Source organism: Scleropages formosus, chromosome 3 (assembly GCF_900964775.1).
Source record: "Scleropages formosus chromosome 3, fSclFor1.1, whole genome shotgun sequence".
Classification (NCBI taxonomy): domain Eukaryota; kingdom Metazoa; phylum Chordata; class Actinopteri; order Osteoglossiformes; family Osteoglossidae; genus Scleropages; species Scleropages formosus.
The window spans coordinates 20,490,524-20,514,595 of NC_041808.1; the positions used below are offsets into that span (position 1 = coordinate 20,490,524).

Genomic DNA, 24,072 nt, shown 5'->3' on the forward strand with positions numbered 1-24,072 from the left:
ATGTTCAGAAACATCTTCCTACCCAGCTCTCCACAAACAGTCTGACCTGGCTTCCTGAGGTGCCAGCGAGCCGATTAAGATGGACCAGGCTTCCATTTCCTTAGCAACACTTTCCAGCACCTCCTGGGGGACTATAAGCCTTTTAAAGGCCACTTGGAGAAAATCATTCCTCCACCGTCTGCTGATGGAAAGGGAAGGAAACTACAGAAAGCCTCCAAACAATAGAGAGGCCAGACAGACATCGTATTACCTGTCGTTCACACCCCCAATCCTGCGTAAACTATTTTAAGGGGGATTTTAAGCGCATTTTATTTACACATTTCATTCCATTCCATTACACATTTTCTGCTTTAAGCACAGTGCAGTCTACTCTGTCCCTTCTCACCTTGAAGTCTAAAAGATTAAACTCCCTCTCCAACCCTATTTTAGCTAACTATGAAAGTCAAGCATATGTACTTTGCCTTTCATTTGTGAAGACCTGCTGGTGCATTAGGTGGGTTTATGACATCTTACTCTGCAATGAGAATGTATGTACTATACCGTTCAATCCACCAGTGCACATGTCCTCAGATGTCGTTGGTTCCGACTCACACTGTGGCTAAGATTAGCTTAGCCATCATCCATCTGGTGTTTCCTGTAGTCCAAAACTGTACGGGAGAAGCAGTGCAACAGCTGTGCTACACGGCCTCAGTGAGGTGCCCCTCAACCTAACGCAAGCCTTAACTTCCAGTTTCCATCTTTTTTCCTTCTCTTGACTTCACTCGAGTAACAGTATCTTCACCCTTTTCGCTCAGTAATTGTTTTCACGCAAGTGTAAATGTAACAAGGGATCAAGCTTTAAAAGCACATTTGCCACGAAATGAGAACTGCATATTCACAGTTTTTTTGCAGTGGTTCTGCTCAAGAAAGAATGCTGCTTCTTCAGGATGGTCTGCCAAGAGCACCGATCTCCACAAAAGAGCACGTCGCACCACCCATGCAAATTCACATCACAAATGATTAGCAGGCCTTTGTCTGAGAGTGTGTTATTGTCCTGCATTGCTTCATTATGAAAACTCCTCATCTTTCTGTTATAGCTCTGATTGTTATCCAGCTGTCACAAAGCCTGTGCAATACTAATAACTTGTATCCCTCATTTATTGAAAATGAAGCGACTTGGCGTCCTGTCTTAATGAATAAGTGTAACGCAAGTCACGCTAATTTGCAATCAAGTTAATTAAACTGAGGCCTTCACAAAAAGAAATGAAATGACCACTGAAGTAAAATGCAGAGCGAGTGCAGTCGTTACTAATTAAGATATTATTAACATTATAATTACATAGTATCATTATATTTCAATATATTTCTGCAACAAATTACTATGCATTCTGCAAACAAAGCAAAACACTGGGTTCCTCATAAAAAGAACAATATTTTTGTTTTGATATTTATGGTGATTGTACGCATCTAGATTGTACACATTTACGGTTCAAAAACAATTCAGGGCTTGCGAAATTATTTCAGCTTTATAGTTCTATTCCAAATTCTAATTACTATGTACAAAAATACATTCTGGAAGCAACATGGAATTCTGACTATTTTTAAGGCTACAACAAAATACTTTTAGTGAGATCTAATCTACATTTTTTGGGCTGCCTCTCATAGCACCATATCTAAAAATAATAAGAAGGTTAATTCCCTAATGCAGGAGACCTGTTCCAGCCATTTTATCTTCAGCTGTTTTGTGTTTCCAGGACACTGCATCCAACCTTTATGGAAGCATAATTTGAGATGCATGGTCAATCCCAAGGAAAAAAAAAAACACAATAAAAGTACAGTCATTTTTCATAGTTTGTAAAAAAAAAAAAAAGAACACAGCAACATTCCAGCAGACAGTTTTTCTGTTTCAGTGACAGCAAACGAGGTGCACAAGAGAATAAGGAGAATAAGAGTAAAAAGAAAGGAGCGGGAACACAAGGAGAAAGGCGATTGCGTAAGCTCTCGGTATTTATCTATGCCGACTGAAGCCCCTGGAAGGCGCGTCATTTCAGAGGTCCCTGAAGGGTGTACAAAACCCACATTCCTCACAGCCTTTGCGTTTCCCCAACTTCCTTTGGTTGGGAAAACTGTTGTGATTGACACAGCAGCTGACAGAAGCTAAAATGAGCAGTATACTACCCCGGCCCTGAAATCCCCAGCCAAACCCCAGGCACGTTACACTCGAGCACAACACTCCCCGTCTGACTGCCTTTGAAACAGATTCTGAGTACAAACATACAGAATAAAACATGTAAACACGTCTGTGGTGGGGGTGCTTTTGGTGCAGTGCTTTCTTTCATGTATAAAACTTGCATGCATTTAATTTACGAAAAACACTATTAGTTGACTGCTAAGTAAAAAAGGTAAAATTTCATCCTTGGGGGGAAATTAACAAGAGACACATAATGCTTCCTCGAATGCCAGTCATCTGACTAACCAGAGGAGACAGAAAAAAATGTAAAGACATTTCAAAAGAACAGTAATATGGTTCTCAAGAAGTTTCTCTGACCTCTTTGACTGATTTTCCCATGATCCTTCGTGATTCATCTTCGAGCTTACCACTGAGTTCTACAAAATTATTCACCCCTGTTTTTATCTTCCACATTTACAGTTGTTCAGTTGCAGTTAAATTATCACAAACCTAAATCTAACTGATTTATCATGGCTACAGGAAACCTAGCAAATGAATTTCCTTCTCTGTGAAAAAATACATTATTTAGAGACAGAGTGCACTGGGTTGGCTTTGATGTAAACACCACATCATCTACCAGCACTACAGAGATGAGAGATCACACTTGTCCAGGCTGGTAAGGGCTTCTGTCAATGATAACACTAAGGGAACAAGTACCATTGTGCACAGGAAGTCCATTTCCATTTGATGCCCTGTTTGAATACCATCAGTATTGATCTAAGGCCATAGTGGTCTTGAACCAGCCAGATCAGGCAAGGCACCGCATGTCTGAACTGTCCATCAGTGGGATCCAAGCCAGACTAAGATAGATGGAATGAAGGATGCAGACATTTACATTTACTCATTTAGCTGACACTTTTCTCCAAAGCAACTTACAGTGTTAAGATTACAATTACTTACCCATTTATACAGCTGAGTAATTTTACTGGAGCAACTGAGGGTATCTTGCTTAAGGGTACTATAGCCAGAGGTGAGGCTCAAACCTGCAACCTTTGGGCCTAAAGGCAGTTGTTCTAACCCCTATTCTACAGGGTGTCCCTAGACATGCTCCTAGTTCAGTCTAACCCAGCTAGCAACATACCACCTAGCCAAGATGGAAATATCTGCTTGGGGAGGTGGAGTGGTTACAAGTTGTAGAGGTTTTGCTCCTGTACTTTGTCATGATTCACCAAGAAACTTGTTAATTTTTCACACGTAACTTTTAGGTTGAGAATTTCTATGCTGGACGTTAAGGATCTAGGTTCAAATGTCACCCTGTGCCTTAGTACCCTTTATCAAGATACTTACTCTGAATAACTTCAGTGAAAAATACCCTTGAATAGATAAATAATAATAAAAGAGATGGTTCTAGGCATGCTGTTTCAATCGTGTAGGGTGTTCAGGAATGTACATAACAAGTGTATTTTAGCTTTCTGCTATGTGGCAGAGCAAGGAAAGTTCAGGGAGCATAAAAAGCATCTGCTTCTTGTGCAGTTAATGATCATGGAATGCACCCGGGATCTCGTGCCCTGGTCACGGATGTTTTCGGTTGTTTTTTTCATTATTGTGCTGTCGTGGTTAATGTGTAGGAAGACTGCTGCAACTCAGTCACTCTTGCATTAGCTTGTTAAAAGTTGAGGGGTTATTAATTGTTCCCAGACATATGTGCGAGTAGGTATGGTTTGGAACTTTCTTTGGTGAGTGTACTGGCTGTACGTCTTAATCACTGAAAGCTCTGTAGCCTAGTGTAACTCTTCATTTGTGTGGTATTGTATGGAGGGTAAGAAGCACTGCTTGAATCTTGCATATTTGCTGTTTTCTGTTGGGTTATTTAGCAAACGTGTGATGGACTGGAATCCGTTTCAGTCAATCCCTTAGTCCAACATCCCAGGCTTCTAGGATAGGCTCCTGACTGCTGCAACCCTGAACTGGAAAAGCTATCTATGTGGAAAGTGAATGAATGAGTGAGTGTTGGGTCATTTTCTAAGTGTGAAACTATGACTGCCCTTGGTCACCTTGACTGTGCCCTTCCAGTCATAGGCTGGTAATGCAGGCCTTCGCTTATGCAGGACTTGCATTGGTAAGAAGCACAGCAGAAGCAGCATTTGCCCACTGTCGATACAATCCTCCTGTGAACTGTAATCAGTTCTTGAGTTCTCAGCACAATCTAATTGTCTGGATGGTAAGTTTGTCATGGCCCAAAGTGTGGAGAGCTTTGCCTGCAGTGACTCTGGGGCTCCTGCCTTTATTTAGGGTAGAAAATCTTTAAGAATAATAATCATGGACCCACCTTGTTGAAGACATTAACGTCCAAAGATAGCTCGTAATGACTATTAGTACCTCTATAATAAATTCTTTCCAAATGATGACGAATATTACAATCTGTAATTCTTTATAGGTCTTGGCTCAAAACATTGTGAAGACATTCCTGACTGCTGCTGTTGCTCACTATGGCTATAATGTGAAAAAAGATCAGAGAAAAAGAAAAAAAACCCATTTTACCTTGGTTCTCTGTTTTGGGTTTTGCATCAAATGGCATGCTCGTTCCAATGTGTGCGTTGGAAAATATGCAGAAGCTTTAAATGGATCACGGAAATCTGCGGTGCTCCACGCTGTCATCCCTACACTCTCCACGCATATCAGTATGGAAGATGCCTGGGGACAGTGCTGAACGGCGAACCGAGGAAACGTTCTGCTTATCTTATCCTTACAGAGTGTACAGCCAGTGTCCATTTCCACCCGAGCTGAAGATCTGACGGAGACAGAGGACTTCTTGCCAGCCTCATGTAGCTGATTTCAATGCAAGGTTATTATCAATGGAGATGGAAGTATGGCAGTGCCTAGCCTCTAAAAACCATACATATGCTTCCTGTAGGCAGTACTATAACTCCTACTCTTATTCCATTTCTAAGAGGCTTATGTCACAAGCTATTCTGTTTAAAACAAATTTTCAAAGAGAATTTTTAAAGTGTCAAATTACAAGTTTTGATGCTGTATTGTACTAAAACGATATTTTAGCCAAGGGCTCCTCTAGTTCAGTCCAAAATTTAATTGAAAAGACTAATAGATTAACCATTGCAAAACATGACGAAACGAATAACTGTGTATTCTAGTATGATAAATGATTAAAAAAACCCCCCAAAAAGGATTTTAATATAATTTCACTAATTATTTTAAAATAACTTTCTAAGTAACTTTTTTTCTTTTTAATGAAACAGGCATGAAAATACTAATTCTTCAAGACTACATTGCTGATACAGAGTGTTTTCAATAGGCAGTCTTATCATCAACAGGTTCACACTGACTCTTACAGAGCATGCAGCACAAACAAACTTAAGAATGTTAAAATATTTGTCCCCTCCCTCCATTTTTTAAATGATGCCATTCATCTTTCTATAAACTGCCTATGCTATTTCAAACAAAACAACTTGATAAAATAATTGACTCCTTCAGCTGGAAAGTGACATCCCCACTGACATTAGCACTACTGGCTTTACACCTAGTAAAGTTACCCTCTGCAGCATCACTCCCACATACAATAGCTCCACTACTCTTAAAGTCGTTATTATTATTATAGCTGGTATGAACCCTAGACACCTCATCCTGTCTGGTATAAACCCTTCTAGCCTTAACCACCTCAAGTATGATCACCATTACTGTTCTCCATCCACATATATCTTTTGACATATAATATGACCATATCACCATTGACATTAACCCAGCTAATGGTATCCCCTCTAGCTTAAGTTCTTCTGTTGTGAAAAACTGTCATTTATCATAAAAAGAAAAACAAATGTGAATTGGAGAAACTGAAAAGTTATATTCTGACAGTTTTGATGGGCAATGATACTAACACTCATACAGCAGTTCACAGTAAACAAATTCATTTGACATTACTCATAAATGACATTTATATTGCCATTAACAATAAACTGCTAATTAAATCATTTTTTAAAGTCCTGTATAAAGTACCAAAGTACCAAATGTCTCTGAGCCCTGTTCAAAATGCACTGAAAACATGCAATAGAACACAATCTGAGCTATTAACGTTTACCCAAATTTTTGTGAATTAGGCACAAAACCAACCAAATGGCAATCAATTCTCCTGGATTTCTCCTCTTTTTAATGAAATACTCTGTCACTTATGGTTCAGTAATAAGGCCTTAAGCATTAAACCTTCTTTAGCCCAAACATCTCTGATGTTATACAGCAGAGTACTGAAACTTTTCCCAAAATCCCAGCTTGTGGTCCTGCAGGTATATGCAACCTAGTCCTCCAAGGGTCAGTGCCACTCTGTGCCAAGAGTACTAGTTACATAGATTTTCTTTCATCACAAAGTCTCAGAATTTTCAAAGTGCTTTTAAGACTGAAATCTCTATAAATTTCTGCTGATGATGAAAAAATTTTTCAGCAACTTTTTTAGCTGATCATCTGAGGAACTCTTGAAAAATTGAAATCACCTTTAGTCTGAAGGATTTTTCAAAGAACAATACTTAATGAATGTGAACAAGAACAATAGTTCCCCACTGCTGCTGGGTTACTTATAGCATATATCTGCATGTTTTTAATTTAGAAAAATGTATAAATCATTAAATTAAATGTAAAATATCATAGTGTCATCATGACTTCAAAGATTCTGCTCATTTTACAGTACCAGTTCTTATGGTGGGTAACCTTTTTATGGCAGATAAACCAGTAATATATATTTTTTTTAAATATTCATTTAGCTGATGCTTTTCTCCCAAACAACTTACAATGTTATGCTACTTACAGCTATTTAACCGTTTATCCGTAATTTTACTGGAGCAATTCAGAGTAAGTACTTTGCTCAAGGTTACTACAGCTGGTGGTGAGATCCAAGCCTGGTGGATCTAAAGGTAGCAGCTCTAACCACAATGGCACCAGCTGCCCCAAAAATTAAATTCATTGAAATTTTCAGTGGAAAACACCTCAGGACCCTCTATTTTCTTTGTTCTGGGAAAGCTAAATAAGTATGCATAAATTAATGACAGCATTCTATCTCCTGCAAGATGAAGAAGAGATTTACAATACATTAGCAGAAAAAAATTAACAGTTTTCTACTTAGAATGGAATAACAGAAAAATGTACTCCAGTGAGTGGCAAAATGATTTCCTACTTGACAAATGAAGGGCAAGAAACATAAACATTCAACTCAGTTTGAAAGTTTAAACACTGCTACATATTTCTGATGTTATTTAGACATGCAAGGGTAATATATATGTACAGCATTTACAGTATAGCATTGAAATATCATAAGCACAGCTTAAGATGGGAAAATTTGACATGGTCTGAAGATGGTGGACAGAGGAAACTTACCAGTGCACAGTATGTTTCTGGTGGATCACCACATGTTATGTTGGGTGGGTCAAGGGTCACTTTCAGATACTTGGTCATGTCAGTAGCTTCAGGCTGGCAGGCCATGAAATCCCAGGTCAGGCCGTCATCCGTGTAGACCTGGGATTTGCACACATCATAATGACCCCAGGCCGATGGGTAGTGCTGCATGGTGCGGCCCAGGGCCACCCAGACAGCCTGCAGGGCCAGCAGCATAGGCATGCGCATCATCATTAGTCCTGGGTCTCCTTCAAAGGCCTTGTAAATGTCTTCTCTGAAAACCAACAAACCAAAGGAGAAACAAAATACACAGCTTTATAAAATCCGGCTTCTGTTTAAAGGAAAGCTTTGTGGCTGTGTCGACATGCCAGCTTCGGGATAGTCGTCTTAGCCTCCCCGGTGGTTTAGTCTCCTAGGCAGGCTGGCTGCGCAGTCTGGGGTCCTGCCAGTAGGGGGCAGTCAATGGAGAGGCAGGAGCCACAATGTCCTTGAGAGGGACTCCGACACGCTGACAAATTGCCTTCTGTGCCTCAGCGATGAGTAACTGCTGTTTCAGGTTTGTTGGCCGTCAATCATGGTTTTCGCCTCCGCAAGCCCTCTGGAAGGAAAGGAGAGCAAAAGCGTGAAGTTCGTGTGGCGGGATCGTGTTTGACAGTGACTGAGAATTAGCAGACAGGATGATCAGGGAGGGTCTCCACACTCGCATCAACCAGGTGTCTTTCTGTACACCCCATTTCTTACAGCGAAAAACTGTGCGTCCTAAATTCCTGCGCTGGAGCCCAATCCTCCAGTAGCAGCAGGTGCTCTAAAAATTGAAACAATGACTTGAACAACATCGTTCTACTACTCACTTAACAATGAAGGCATGCTTAGATATAGCCACAGAACATAATTTATTACCATAAGGTCAGAGATTGCTTTCTTAAAACAAAAAGGCAGGAAATGTAGAAAATTTAGTCTATAACATTATTGTGTTCCACTTCAACGTGAAAAAACAACAGCTGCAGAAACATCAGACGAGTATTTTTTTTTAAACTCTAATCTATTTAACTCGGGACAACGAATGTGAGACTGGCAGATTTGCATATCAATATTTATATTTGCTGAACTTGTTTTTGCATGTTTACTGAAATTTGAAAGTATCTGTTGTGTAGCTCCACAACAAAATATATCAACAGTAGAAAGCGCCAAGGTTATTGCAGCTTTGTTTTTCATTTTATTTCTTTTTATACTACTTTCAGTCTCTTTCATTTCAGCGTAGACATGTCATTTTAGTTTCCATTCAAGTTTATTTTTGTTTTATTCATTTAGAGTGTTATAATTATTAAATATTCTAAATGAATAAAATGAAAATAAACTTGAACTCAAATTAATATAACATTTCTTTTATGAGTTTGAAATATTGTATTAGTACAGAAATTGTTTTTTAGATTTTATTTTTAATACAGAATTTCACCATCTTGCAAATGTACAATTATTTTTTTAAGTTTTCGGCTGTTAAGCACATTTTTTTTAAATACCAAATCACCACAATGCTTCAAGCAGATTTGTTTTACAATAAATAATTGTGTTTTTTTTTTGTTACTGAAACCTGTCAATTTTTTTATTTCACATTAACATTCATTTTGGAAGTTTTCATTTTAGTTTAGCAAAAACAACCTTGTAATATGCCTTATTCTTTGTCTAAATATGTATAAAATTTGAGTTTGAGTAATCTTGGACATTTTTTTTTCAGGTAAAATATCAAATTAATGCTAGAAGTTCAAGTGGTCCTTTTTCCATTTATTTATGAACTTGCCTTGAATTGTGGTGTCCCCATATGGAAACACTCAATGAACCACTTCTTGAGTGTTACAGTGATACTGGAGCGAACTGCACTCTTGATGGACCGTGAGCCATGAATGGCATGCTTGTCCTTAGACCTATGCAAGATGCCAGGTGGAATGGAGAAGCTTTTCAGACATGAGGAACCTGTTTCCTTGTATCAAGTACTACTGCTTCAGAGCGATGCATTTTTCATAAGATAATCAGGAGAAATTTGTTTGCATCCGGAAGGGGGATTTTGCATGTTCCTGGTACCATATACATGAAGGATACTGTATGGAAATAATGATGAGTACAGAAGGACAAGAAGAGGGACAAAAATGAGACTAAAAGGTGGACTTACAAAATGAACACTTTCATTTTCTAATTTGACATGCCTTTTTAGAGACTTGCAAATCTTACATGTTTTAACATTTTCTGCTTAGCTGGCTGGGTGTTTTACCAATACAGCCTTACATTTATTAATTTTTTTGATGCTTTTCTCCAATGCAATTTACAATATTAATCTGCTTACTGTCATGCCCCTAGGAGATGGTCAAGACCCGAAGACCAAAACCAACCTCCACACCTCTAAGTGATCACAGTCAACATGTTGTGGATATAAGGAGCACTAGCACTCATCACAGAACATCAACAGTGTGTATACGCTGATTCACCTGAAAGAAATTTAGTATACTATCCAGCCTTATCTTGTGTCTGACTGATCTCCCATTCATGTCTCATCTCTGTCAAAATCCCCACATCCTCTATGCTTCATGCATTCACCACCAGTTCACTTTTGTGCAAACCATATACACTCCACACCTGGGTTCACAACAAAACCAGTCTTCGAGTGATTCTTGACAGAAAGTTTTCGCCTCTTCATGGACTCACCAGAGCTTGACAAGGTCTGGACCACCATTTCTGCTCAGGGAATGCTCCTAAGGAGCCATAAGCAAGCACTATGACATTTCTCTGACTCTATGGAGGGAGTCCTCTGGCTTCTCTAACATGGAGCATCTGCAGACCAACCAGCACCCATAGTTGTGAGGGTGCCACAAGTGTCTCTGCAATCCTTGGCCATGCTTCTGTTTTATGACAGTTTTCCAGATAATTTTAAGGGATTGTTAAACTGTGAATTTGTTCTCTCCAGTCTGCCACAGGTGTACTACACAAATGCCAGCCACATCACATACATTATGTCTTTACTGATAGACGTAGCACTTGTATGGAATAGAGAAACCTGGGAACAGCGGGATCCTGATAACACAACATACAAAAAATTCAGAGCTTGCTTTTAAAGTGGTTTTCAGCCGTTCAGCAGCAGGATGAACTGCAGATAAATGCCTAATTTTAATTAAGTAGGGGAACTTTACTTTGGAAAATATGCACTTTCACTGCTGAAATGGTGATACATTGATGCCCACCTATCGCAGCGTGCTTCACCCATGACTAAAAGCAGAAGTGGAGTTTCAGGGACAGGACTGGACCCTGGAGCAATCCATTGAACATGCATTCAGATCAATAATCTCTCACAAGAGCATAAAAAGAAGGATTACCCACCCCATCCTTCTCTGATGGCCCTTCTGAACCCATGCAGCTCAGCAAGAGATGCCTACCTCCTGAAGAAAGACATTGACGTCTTTGGTAATGCCTGTATCTATACTTGGGGAGGGTGATCATTTCCACAATGCCTTCCTGTTGGCCCATTCAGAATGGATCCCAACCAATAATTGGTTGGTGAGTGATACCATTTGCATCTCAGTTACTGCTACCAGCCAGGAGTTCTTGGGTTGAGCAATGTTTTAATGTATAGGGTTCAGTGGACTCTGGGGTTGCTGGAAATTTTATTGATTTATCATTAGCTGCCTCTAAGGGCATATCAGTTAAGAAATGTGGTTTTACATGTTGTATCAGCACCTACATGGGCAACAGCTTGGCAGAGGTATTATGCACACTATGATTGAGTTTGTTACTGTTCTGGTGGGTTTGTGTTATAAAGAATCCCTGTTATTTCATTTGATAAAGTCACCAGAAAACCCTTTACTATTAGGCCTACCCAGTCGGTGGATAAGCCAGCCATGTATGGTCCAGTATTTGGTCAACCCAATCATGGGCCAGTAATTTCCTGGAACTGGTCTCTTCAAAAATAGTGGATAGTTCCATCTGCTTACACCTTTACTGACTAGTTACTGCAGTAGAAGCTCCAAACCCATAAATATGGTGAATATTCCACCAAAGTGTCATGGTGGCGCATCTTTAATTGCTCTGTTGAGAGGAAACCAAAGTGGGTGGCATGGTCGAAAAGAGCTTTCCAGGATCTGAAGGACAGACTCACCTGTACATCCATTTTAAGACCTTCTAACCCCACTAAACAGTTTATAATACAAGTGGATGCTTCTATGGTAAAACTAGGTGTGGTAATTGTCACAAAGACATGGAAAACCTCCTTAATTATACCCTTGTTCTTTCTTCTGGTGCAAGCTGTTGCCTATACAAGGTCATTGTAACATGGTAAATAGAGAACTATTGGCAATTAGGTTAGTACTGGAGGAATCGAGACACTGATTGGAAGGGGCCACTCACCCATTTGTTGTACTTACTAACCACAGAAGCCTCAAATATCTTCAAAGAGCAAAAAAGACTAAATCTAGTCCAAACCAAAATCTGTGTCCTCTGTCCTTTGTGTGTTCACCAGTTTTCCTTTGTATAAACTGCACACCAGGGTTCACAGCAAAATCAGTTTTCCAGTGATACTTGATACAATGATTTATCCATTTATGCAGCAGGGTGATTTCTAATGTTTCCATTCAGGCTAAGTGCCTTGATCAAGGGTACTATAGCAGAAGGGGTACAATGTGAATGTGGAGCTTTTGAATGCAAGTGTGCAGCTTTAACCACTATGCAATCCGCTGCCTCTACAAAAGTATAACTGCAACAGTTCAGTTCCTTAACTGAGCCAGTTAAGTAGTATCACTTAGTGTGTAACACAATACTACTGGTTGACCTGTGTCACTACCACACCACACATCAAGGGCAGCACACTGCCAGCCAGGTAAGAATGTGGTACCTGTGTCACTACTTGTCATGTCCATGCCCACATCACGCTTGACAGCACCTGACACCAATCAGTACACGGACCCTTAAAAGACCCTCCTCAGCTCCCTTACAATCAGAATCTTGCTGAGACAACCGTCTCTCCTGCACTATGTCTACTTCTTCCTCGTCCCTTGCTTTCAGTCTCTGTTTCCCGGCTTTCGACCCTTTGCTTCGTCCCCTGACCATGTCCTTGGATCCTCACTCTCACTCTGACCGCTGATCGACCAACTCTTCGCCCGTCCCCGACAATGAGAACTTGCCTTGGTTACTGACGACCAATCCTGCACTTGAGTCCAGCTGCCCCCGCGTCCTTGGTTCCGCGTGACAGTTTGAAAGTTATTTAGTGTATGTAATTGTTTAGACAAATCACCAAACTGTTTAGACAGTTAGTCACTGTTTTAAACATTATTATAATATTGGGTCTGTTCAAATAGGTTAGTGTCACTTATTCAACATTGAGTTTTTTGCAGAAGTTATGCTAACTCCTATCAGCTCCTAAAAGATGGACTGTGACTAAGTCACCCAAAGTATGTGATGACCCAGAGTGTGTTTCACTGATGTATGGATGAGTAACTCATTGTAAGTAGTGTATATAGCAGTGTAAGTCACCTAGGATGAATAAGATGCGGGCTGGTAACACTACATAGTGTTCATTGGAAGTCACTTTGGAAAAAAGTGTCTGTTAAATTAAGTAACAAACGTAAAAGACTAATAATTATTTTAGATGTTATTTCCTACTATTGCTGTGTTGCTGATGGAGGACTAATCACTTCTTTGAGCTTTCACTGATTAGCATAAAAATTCTGTAATGAACAATTTATGAATTCAATAATTATCAAATAGAAATTTCAAACTGACAGACTAAGCTGGAAAAAAAAACTGAAAAGAAATAGCTAATGAAAGCATAGTTGCGTAAGATTACGTAGCTAGTGAAGTCTGATCATATGCTGAGGTAAGTGCTACTCGCATCGTTTTAAATTACTTGAGGTGCTATGGGTGCTTTTCCAGGGTCGATAGTCTGTAATGACCTGCTCTGAGTGTGCCATCTCTTTAATTATCACCCACATCTTTGACAAGTCTTACTGGACAAAATTTCAGTGTTCTGTCAACCAGCCTTCTCTATAATTCTTTTCTGGTGTTAATTAGCATCTGAGATAATATAACAGAGTCTGATGTTTTGCAAAGATAAAGAAGACAGAAGGGTATGGTGCCATTCACATTTGGCTGGCAAATATGAATTTCTTATGGGTTTTTGTCAGAAAAGCAAAGTAACATGGTTGACTAATTCATTATTTAATTTCACTTTTTGGATTCTGTTTTCATGTTTTACTAGGATTTTCTTGTCTGTGTAATAATTATGTACATATATGTTTTGTTAACATACATTCAGTTTTAAAATGACTGACTTTCAGACTGTGGGCATCTAGCAAAGAAGGCAAACCCGAGCAAGTTATATTTTCAAGTGACCCCCCTCACAAAACACTTCTTCATTTAGCTGTGGCTTTTCTCCAAAGCAACCAGCAATGTTAAACTACCTACAGTTACTTACTCATTTATATAGGGGGGTAATTTAGGGTAGGTGCTTTGCTGCAGGGTACTATAACTGGAGGTGGGATTCAAACCTGCAACCTTTGGGTCCAAAGACAGCAGCACTAATTGCTGCACTAACAGCTGGCCCATACATATACTCACAGACACAAAACAAATGTTCTTACAAATGACTTTATGCTTTGGGAGAAGGAGGAGAGCCCAGAATAAGAACTGTGTACCAGTTTACTAGGAGTCAGTGTGGAGGGACACCTGAGAGGTGGAACATACAAGTGTGCTCATACATGCACAGAAACACAAAAATGCACGTTCATGGGGATTGGCCTGATTATCAAAGACCTGAAGGACACGTTTTCACCAAGAATTCTTCTGTTAAAAAATGTGTAGGAGTTAATAATCATGTCTTTAATACTTAATGATAATCTGGTGTCCCGCATAAAAACAAACTCATGCACTGGACTCAGTGCTCCTATTGTATGTTAACATATGAGATTACACACTAACATTGGCTGCTCTGACAGACAGGGCTATCTGAGGCACTCTGGTCAGCCAGCTGCAGCTCCTGCAGTCTGCCAAGCCTCCGGCCATAAAACTGACCAGTAAATAAGGTGAGGACTGCTGGCTCTGAGGCAGCAAGGCATTGCGATGGTCCCCTGGAGTCCACCATGCACAGCTATTTCTGGACATCTGGTGGACACTGAAGTCCCTGTAGTGTGTGAAGCTTTATCTCTCTGTAAGAACCCATCTGCTGAGGTCCAGAATAGGACAAACTTTGTACCCTACTCCAGTACTCAGCTCTTTAAATTACAGTTTTAAACTAGAATATTTTATAGCCATATATACAACACTAGAATTTTTTTTACAATGAAATTAAATAAGGTAAGAAATGTACAATTAAATACAAAGAAATATTAAATATACTATAACAATGAATTACTAAATACACACACACAATACCTACAACTTCTTGTCCTGAACGGGGTCATGGCGAACCGGAGCCTAACCCGACAACGCAGGGCGCAAGGCACCCAGGATGAGACACCAGTCTATTGCAAGGCACCCCCAGCGGGACCCGAACCCCAGACCCACCAGAGAGCAGGCATAGGCCAAACCTGCTTCACCACCGCACCCCCCGAGTAGAGTATATGAACTAAGGGAGGCATGGTGGTGCAGCAGGTTTGACCAGGTCCTGCTGTGTGATAGATCTGGAGTTTGAGTCCTGCTTGGGTTGCCTTGCGGTGGACTGGCATCCTGTCCAGGGTGTATCCCCTCCCCCTCCAGCTTTGCTCCCTGTGTTGTTGGGTTAGGATCTGGTTTGCTGTGACCCTGCTTGGGAAAAGTGGTTGTAGCCAGTGTGTGTATTTAAACTGAAACAGTGGAACAAGTCTGATTAAATGAAATTTTTTGTGAACATACCACAGTGTGTTCAGGATGAACTAACTTTCTTTTAATAAGTAAATAATGTGCAATGTTTGGTGACACTTTCATGCATTCATAGATACATTATAATCAATAGCTTTAATAACAAATACATGTGTAACTTGGTAAGATGGTGGACAGACCATGGTGAAATGTTCTTAAAATGTAATGTGATGTCTTGTTCTGAGAGCCAATTTTATTATCTGAAGTGCTCATAAAAAAAAGACATGCAATAGTATATTTTGAATGAACTTTCCAAATGACACTGACATACAGTATATTGTACACTGCGATCCCCAACTGCCCATGGGGAGTAAACACAGCCAATACATTCAGCATGGGCTGGTTGCCTTTTTCACCACAATCACAGCTTAGAGGGATGGGGTGGAAAGCACATGACCTTGGAGATATTGTGTTGTGCTGTGTTAACCCTTCGATTGTTGTCAAGAGCTTTCAATTTTTTATGGTCCCATCCAAAATTGGATGGCCCATTATAAGAGTTTAGAAATTAATTATCACCTAATGTTTTGTTAGACCTTTTAAACATCTTAATTCCAAGTCATTATCAGAAGTTCTAGACTTCTTTTTAGAATTTATAGTCTTAAAGCCCTCAAGGCAGCAGGTGGCATAGCGGTTAGAACATTTGACTTTGGACTTGGAGGCTGCACATTGGAATCTCACCTCTTGCTCCGGTGCCCTTGATCTTTTCCATTTACCCATAATCGCTCCAATAAAATGACTTTGGCTGTGTAAATGCGTAAAGAATTGTACATAACACTGAAAGTTGCTTTGGAGAAAAGCATCGGATAAATGCCATTTATCTGACATGATACCACCTGCATATGTGAACTCCCGAGTTCGGTGTTTGATGTTCTTTGCTTTGTATTGGACTCTTAGCCATTCATTTCTTATTGGCGGTGAACACCAAGAATTTACAAAATGTGAATAAAACATGTAACATTCTGTGAAATTGGTAGTCACTAATTTTGTGTTCTTGCATGGCTGGTGTGGAGGATGCCGTTAAGCCTTATAGCAATCAGATGAAAGAAACTAGATTTATGATAGAAGCTGCATATGGGTCAAATATGACCAGCACACAACTCAAGGGTTAATCAGTTAACTCCCAGCAGAGCTCCCCAGTTACAAATCCATCCCTGCTTCATGGTGGCATAGGCTCAATGTTGCTACATACACCACGAGCCTGCCTTATCCACAGCCGTGTAGCTGAACTCCCTCATCCTCCCGCTTTATTTCTCATTATTCCTCTGCTGCAAAGCTGTTAAATAAGAAACCCATGGCGGGAGTACAGTTGTCGTGGCATTCAAGAACAATCACACAGATTAAAAGAATCTGTTCCTATGGAAAGGGTTTTTCATTATACCCAACAACACATTGACACTTTTTAAATTAGAAAAGAGAGAGAAAGTAAAACTCTTTATTTGGCAGTTATTTTAAAAATGACTGCAGTGCACATGAAAATATTGTGTCAGCATACGGCTTCATGATAATCTGGTAAGGATGTCAGACAGCATACCAGTCACATGCATTTGGCTTTAAAGGAATTCCAGGCATCCATGGCAACTTTCATAGTTTACACATTTTTTGAGGATGTATTAAGACAAGTATAATTTTATTCCTCTACGCAGGTTTCATAGTGACTATCACCTGTATTTAGATGACAATCCCGATAAAAGATACAATGTGTACTGTCTAAGGGAAGACAGTTAATGGATAAAGACAATTCAGTTCCTAAATGTAGAGATGTCGATGGAGAAGATATTCCAGTTCCTGGCCTGGAAATAGATATGATAAATAGCGTTCCATTACTTTACAGACATAATATATATCAGCAAATGTCAGTGCTTAGCAGAAACTGATCTGGGTGCGTGTGCTTTACAGTGGGGAGATGGGTGGAAGGAACTCACACCGATAAAGGGCTAGATAAGGGATGGAGCAGCAAAGGTCACAGGGCCCAGTCCTCCACCATGTTTACAATTCAGATAAGGTCTCCTTGACCGTTATTCTGCACTTGGAATTGGATCTCATTATCCTGGGATACTGGGGGCTGTTTGCACCGCATTTTAAACAAGGCTTCTGTCTTCACATACTTTCTCATCACTTGTAATGGGCAGAAAGAGTTGTGGGACATAATTTTATCAACTAAGCTTGGTCGCAAATGTACACAAGGCTTTACAACAGGGGGACTGCGGTGGCGCAGTGGGTTGGACCTCGGTCCTGCTGTCTGGTGGGTCTGGGGTTCGAGTCCCGCTTGGGGTGCCTTGCGACGGACTGGCGTCCCGTCCTGGGTGTGTCCCCTCCCCCTCTGGCCTTACGCCCTGTGTTACCGGGTAGGCTCCGGTTCCCCGTGACCCCGTATGGGACAGGCGGTTCTGAAAATGTGTGTGTGTGTGTGTGTGTGTGTGTGTGTGTGTGTGTGTGTGCTTTACAACAGTAGTCACACTGTGGCTTTGGTATTGGGGCAACGTGGTTGTGAAAGAAGACCGAAAATTGAAATTTCACGTTTCAATGCCCAAGACTGTATTGTCCAACTACGGATCATTATGAAAAACAGTGTTTGCCACATTTTCCCTGTAATTTAACACATGGTTGAAGATCATAGAAAATATTGGTGGTCTGATGCGCACTGATGATGTCACCTCGACTGGTGATGAAACGTTTGCAACCTAAATGCCAAGCTTGGCGAACAACCGAACGCCTCAACGCATGGTTTTGCAAACATGTAAGTGTACTCTAAAACCTGTAGAACTCAAACTGTCAGAATTTTTCTTTCTTTTTGCCAAATAATTTGTTTTAGTATTTATTGCATTATTAGCATCACCATGAATCCTTATACCGGAATACTATCATATGAATTCTTATACAGAAGCAGTCACTTTCTGCAGCATCATACAGTACACCAGAAAGACAAGGATGATGTGTGGCTTCGTCTGTTTTCTGAGCAAAGCTGGCAAATCTGATGCTGAGCACGACAGCCAACATGCTCACAGGAAATGGTTGCCAGTTTTCCACGGAGATGAACGCAAGATGTGAACTCTGCCTTACATGAGTACACTGGATTTATACTTTTCTTTGTCCTTTCATTTATTAGAATTCTGATAGATGTCATTAATTAATTTGAGCATATTCAAATACTGTACTCGTAAAATGCCCAGTACAACACTTAAAAGCTCAGTGACCCACAGTGATTAGATGACAATTTTACAATTTTTTAAATTTGAGGATCATTATTTCACCAATGGGATGGTGGGAAATCTCATTTTTCATAGAAAGCAAGAAATACAGTACAACAAAGGCTCGATGAAACCAGCAAAAACAGATCCTGGTAGGATTTTTGTGTCCCATTTCTATGGCACTTCCACACATCTACCTGCTTTCCATTTCAAGGGGTAGCTGGATCTCAGCACAGAGACTGAGACACAAACGGTGAAATCTTATGACTACTGACTACAGTTACTTGAGAGCAGTTCATACTCCACTCACTTAATCCTAAACCTTTTCTCCCTCTATCTGAAGCGATCTAGTGTGGACAGTGAAATTGACCAATATTATCTCATGCCCCTTTCTCATTACACCAGTTGTTGGATGTCAGAGGAAAGAGTTCTGGTACTGCACCACCCCTATCCCCACTGCCTCTTCTTCTCTCCTCTCCCTGCTCACCCATAAGTGTCCAAGGTTGCACAAATTTTACAAAAAAAATTTTTAAAAAATCAGCATCTGAAACACAAGCTAGAATTATATGAGGGCTTGGCACCTTTGAGTTTACAGATAAAAAAACAACAATTTAAATTCTGTAGCTAAAATCACTTCAGTGATTATAAACACCTTTATAAATAAGCAGTGTTCCTCTGCAAGCATTACAGAGGTTTGGTCAATAAAAGACAAGTCAGAAATTCATCTGAACATGCTTATTACAAACCATCTTGCCTGGTATGAATTTTTTTCAAAACCATGGAGACAATTCTTACAAGACTGCATGTTACATTTTGTTTGTGCCTTTACTGTTATTCTCTTGTGCCTAATTGCACAAGAGGGAATCCCACCTGAGATTTGAGCTACTGCCCCTGTTGAGAAGACCACATCTTTTTGATGCATTTTTCAAAACGTGGTCATTATCCACAGTGAACACCTACAAATTGCTCAGGCATAAACACAGCTCAGTTATAGCTGAACATTGTTAGAGGTGAAGAGTTATCGCAGGGAGCAGTCGCTGCTGTGACTCTGATTCCTTTGTGTGCTGTTCCAACCGCGTGCAGCTAAGAGGTGAGAAGGAGCTGCACCACGAACGACGTGTCCCTGTGATGCCACATGCACCGTCTCATTCAACTCATGGGTCTGTTTCCCTAACACCAAAAACAAAACGTCTGCCACAAAAAGTGCACCAAGGAACACAGATCCTGCTGTCTTTCCTGTTTCGATAGTGGTACCTCTGCCACCTTCTCACACCCATGACACCCTTATACTAAAGGAAGGGCACAGTAACTCTTCTTCCATCGTAACATACCATGAGACCCTCTAATTAACGCCAGAAGTAACATGCTTTTAGAGCTTACCACCCAGAAAACAGCAAAACTCATGCCACAAAAACTAAGAGCTACATTTTAAATAGCCAGAGATTCTTTGAACTTGACAAAAACTTTCCTGTTCAACATTTTAGTACAAGTTCTGCTGATGTACAAAGAGAATCAGCGGGTAAAAGTGTGAACATCTACTGGGAGTAAAGTATGATCCATTGCATTATACATCTGCACCAGAAATATCTCACAGGGTTATCTGTCAGATGGGTTTAGTAATGCAAGACTGTCAGCTGTATATCCGAAAACCCAAAAGTCCACAACAGCCAATGTTACGCTAAATACATTGAATTGATTGAAATGGTTTCATTTTCAGCCTGAAAAGAGGAGTCAAGGTTTGTTTCTAAATTTCTTAGTTTTTTTTTCTAAATTTCTTAGATTATACTTAAATAGATGAACTGCTGTGTGTTTACAACCACTAACTAAGTTAAACTGCATATATTTTCAGATGTGACCTATATTCTTGGTAGCAGATGTAACCTATATAAAAAGATGATAAACCTTAAAGATGAGCTCTTTCTTTCTGCAGATGAAAATCCTTCACATTCAAGATGATCATAGTAAAATATATTGTATTGTAAAAAAAAATCTCACCATAACGTAGAAGCCCAGTATTACAGGGCAAGCGGGACTTCTTTTATCGCTTCCTATGCAGGACTTCTTTTAAGTACATTTAGCAGATCGCGTAAGTAACAATTAATGAAAATTCTTCTGAAGACTCACTAACCCGAGATTTAATTCGTAATAAACCCGTAATATCCCACCAGAGGGCGACCGGTAATTTGGAAACGAAATTTAACCTGCCGGTCCTATCAATTACGTTTAATAAGAAAACTCCTAATTATTACATTCATAAAATAGGACCCAAGAGAAGCAGGAAACGGTCGGGCAAATAAATAACTGCTTAATTGTAACTGGTGGCAAAAAAAAAAAAAAAAAAAACTCGCTACTGCTTTTATTGGGTCCCGACTATTAATGCACAAGTTCAGATGAACTAGTGGTGTCTGGTCATTTCGCCTATTTGGGATCTGAGAGGCGATTAATTGTAAGATTCAGCGGCAATAACGGAAAAGCAACGGCGCGCTAATTCCTTTAGGTTGTTACAATGATTTCGGAACGACAGCTGGTGGTTCACAGGGAGAAATACTTACAGATGAAGAGATCTCCTTCAAGGATGGAGGTTTGTTTGGGAATCCAGCGTTCAAGAAGTGTTCAACAAGTTGAGGAGGACCGCCGGGGTTGGCGTTAAGACTAGGGATGCGCCCGATGCGCTCAATCCGACGATCTGATGGGGACAGGGCGCACGAACGGCAACAAGAAGAGCAAGAAGAAGCAAAGAAAGTTGACGGCGCTGGACTTTAAAGAGCTCGCTGCATGGAGAAGGGGTGAAGCCGTGGACATCAATCCCCAGCACGAGACGGCGGCATCTATTCGAGCTTGAGAAACTGAAACAGCCGATGCCAGAATCTCGGAAAATAAATAAATAAATAAATAAAAACCGAGTAATAAATCAGGGTCTCGGCTCCTGGCTCCGCATGGGATGTCAGCGCAAAAGTACAGAAGAACAATTCCTGATAGGGCAACTTCAAACTCCTCTTCCTTCAGTCAGCGCCTCCTCTTCAGCTCACTCTTCTTGACTTCTCTTCTGTCTTCACATCCAGGGGTTCCGGCCCAAGTACCGAACGGCATCAAGCATCACTGTGACTGAGTTTCTCTGTGAACTCTTGCCAGACTCTGGGAATGGTGATCATAGAGCTCGAGCTGTTTTTTTCACTGGTGGTAATATCCTCTCTACACACTCACTCTGTGCTTTCCTTCATTCCTGCGCCGAAATTCTCTTCTACGCGCGATTTGTCGAGCGCGGCATGTTCACCAACATCTTCATCGTCCTTGTTCCCGCCGTTTTCTTCTCGCCGGGACCCTGAAACTCTGGAACAACTGGAAGAAGAGTGGCGGCGCCGTCCGCACCACCTCACAGTGTTGCTGGGATGTAGGAGATAAGCGATCTTGGGCAAAACGCGACCTGATATGGGCACCGACAGCCGCTTCTACCCACAATCTGCTGGGTCCTAAAGACAGCCGCCAGCGCTCAAAAATTATGGCCACCTCACCTGTGCCCGCCACTTATTTATTTTTCTTTTTTCCTTCGTCCTATTATTATTATTATTATTATTATTAGAACACTGATAACGGGTACTGCTTAACAGGAATGGAGATTCGAGCGGAGAACTTTCAAGTTACAAGCCAAGGCAGTTTTAGCCACTGCGCTATCTGCTGGTATACGTGAAATAATAAGGCACACTTGATTCGTTTGGGAGTGGAAGGACTGAAATTATATGGAATAAAATGTTCGAAATGTTAAAAAAAATAAAGCACACGCAGTTTTATCACAGGCGAATATATGCAGAGATAAGTCCATATTCATTATTATCTTACACTGAAGTTGCGTGGAGAAAACATTAAATCCTTTCGGTTTCTCCGGTAGAAAGAGGCGTGAAAAACACCGCTGTACTGTACTTTCCAGCTGATCCTGCTGCTCCACTCCAGCAAAATGTAACACAACTGGTATTTTTGTGACAAGAAGAGGCACAAACTCTCCGTTAAAAAAAAACTGATTGCTAATGCAAGTTTGTTGATTGCAAAGGAATATTATATATATAGACTAATGATGATTGTGTTAATAGAAATAAGTGGAACAGAAGAGAACAGACTGTAACACGAACCGCGCTTACTACTAAATCATGGTAAGAAAACTAAGGAAAAGCACATATTCCAACTGTAATTGCTTCACCATTTATTGAGATATATATACATAATCTGTACAGTAAAGACTCGCAATTTAACCCTTTTCTGAACCAAATCTGAAAGTCAAGAAAACATTAGCCTCTCTTCGTTGTTAACAGTTAATACCAGCTAATAACAGTTTTATAACAAAACATTGAGATTAACTGTTCACATATGAGGTGAATGCAGAATATTCCAAATGTTGCAATCCACACGTACGCAAATACATCTATTAGATATGGAAAAAATATGATTTATCTGAAAGGTCATATTTTGATTACCAAGTCAAAGAAAAAAATGAGTTAGACGACGTCTTAAGCCATGAAAAAGTTGTGACTCAGGCTGCTCAGGTGTGTGTATGATCATAAAACACAGGACGTAGGACAGAAGACAGGGAGGAGGACAGATTCAGGACGCAGAATGAAAGAGATGATGGACATGGGTCACGTGACACTGGATACAAGACACAGGACACCGAAGAACGAAACCAGCTTCTCACTTATCTACCGAAAATTTATTTCTGCAACCCAGTCTTCTACTTCAGCGAGAGATGCGTTCATATAAAACATAAATATGCATAATTCATGAGAGCCCACAATTTGAATTTCCTCAGTGGAAACTTACTCGTCCGTTTATTGGAGCTGGCCGGTATCTACTGTTTGACAATGAAAACGACAGCAACAGCAACAACAACAATAATGATCATCATCGTCATCGCTAGGGAAAACTGTCAGGCACTACTATCTATGCCGTCGTCATGAGGATGATGATGATCATCACTATTACACGCGGTGCTAATAAGATAGTTACTGGTCCTCTCGCAGTAGCAGAGCAGCGCTCACATCAGCAGACATGTGTCTTAGTTCGCAGAGATGATGCCATGTGATGTGGCCATACGAATTAACATTGTGTAACACCGTACATCTACATGTTTCTTTCCGCGTAAAAGTTCGGAAAGCCGCGAACTTTCTCGCGTCTTTTACAGCTTCAGCCGAAGATCAGCAGTCATTGAAAAATGATATGTTTAGTCAGCTAGTATTTCTGTAGCTATATCAAACACGTTTATGCCGCCATGGCTTCGCGAGGGTTAGTTAAGTATTATTAGTTTTTCCTCAGTACTTCGCTGGGGAACAGTCACAGTGTCTTGGGCCTTACCTTTTGTTTGGATAGTATATTATTAATATTAATACTATTATAATTGTTGTTGTAATTATTTTCTCCACACATGATGATGATTTGAAAAGCGTGAAGGGACGCCTGTGAAAAACGCGGAGGCGCCGGTGC

General features: G+C 40.4%; 1 protein-coding gene across 2 annotated transcripts in view; it reads right to left on the minus strand.

The window, feature by feature from the left end:
* ntng1b (netrin g1b) overlaps positions 1 to 21,617 on the minus strand; it is an 82,923-nt gene extending 61,306 nt beyond the window's left edge. For both annotated transcript variants that reach the window (XM_018753322.2, XM_018753320.2), the window contains exons 1-2: positions 21,156 to 21,617; positions 7,526 to 8,141 (exon numbers count right to left, since the gene is read on the minus strand). In XM_018753322.2, coding sequence (XP_018608838.1) covers positions 7,526 to 7,777 — 252 coding nt within the window. In that variant the 5' untranslated portion in view covers positions 7,778 to 8,141; positions 21,156 to 21,617. The remainder of the gene's footprint in view (positions 1 to 7,525; positions 8,142 to 21,155) is intronic.
* Between the last annotated feature and the right edge of the window lie 2,455 nt (positions 21,618 to 24,072).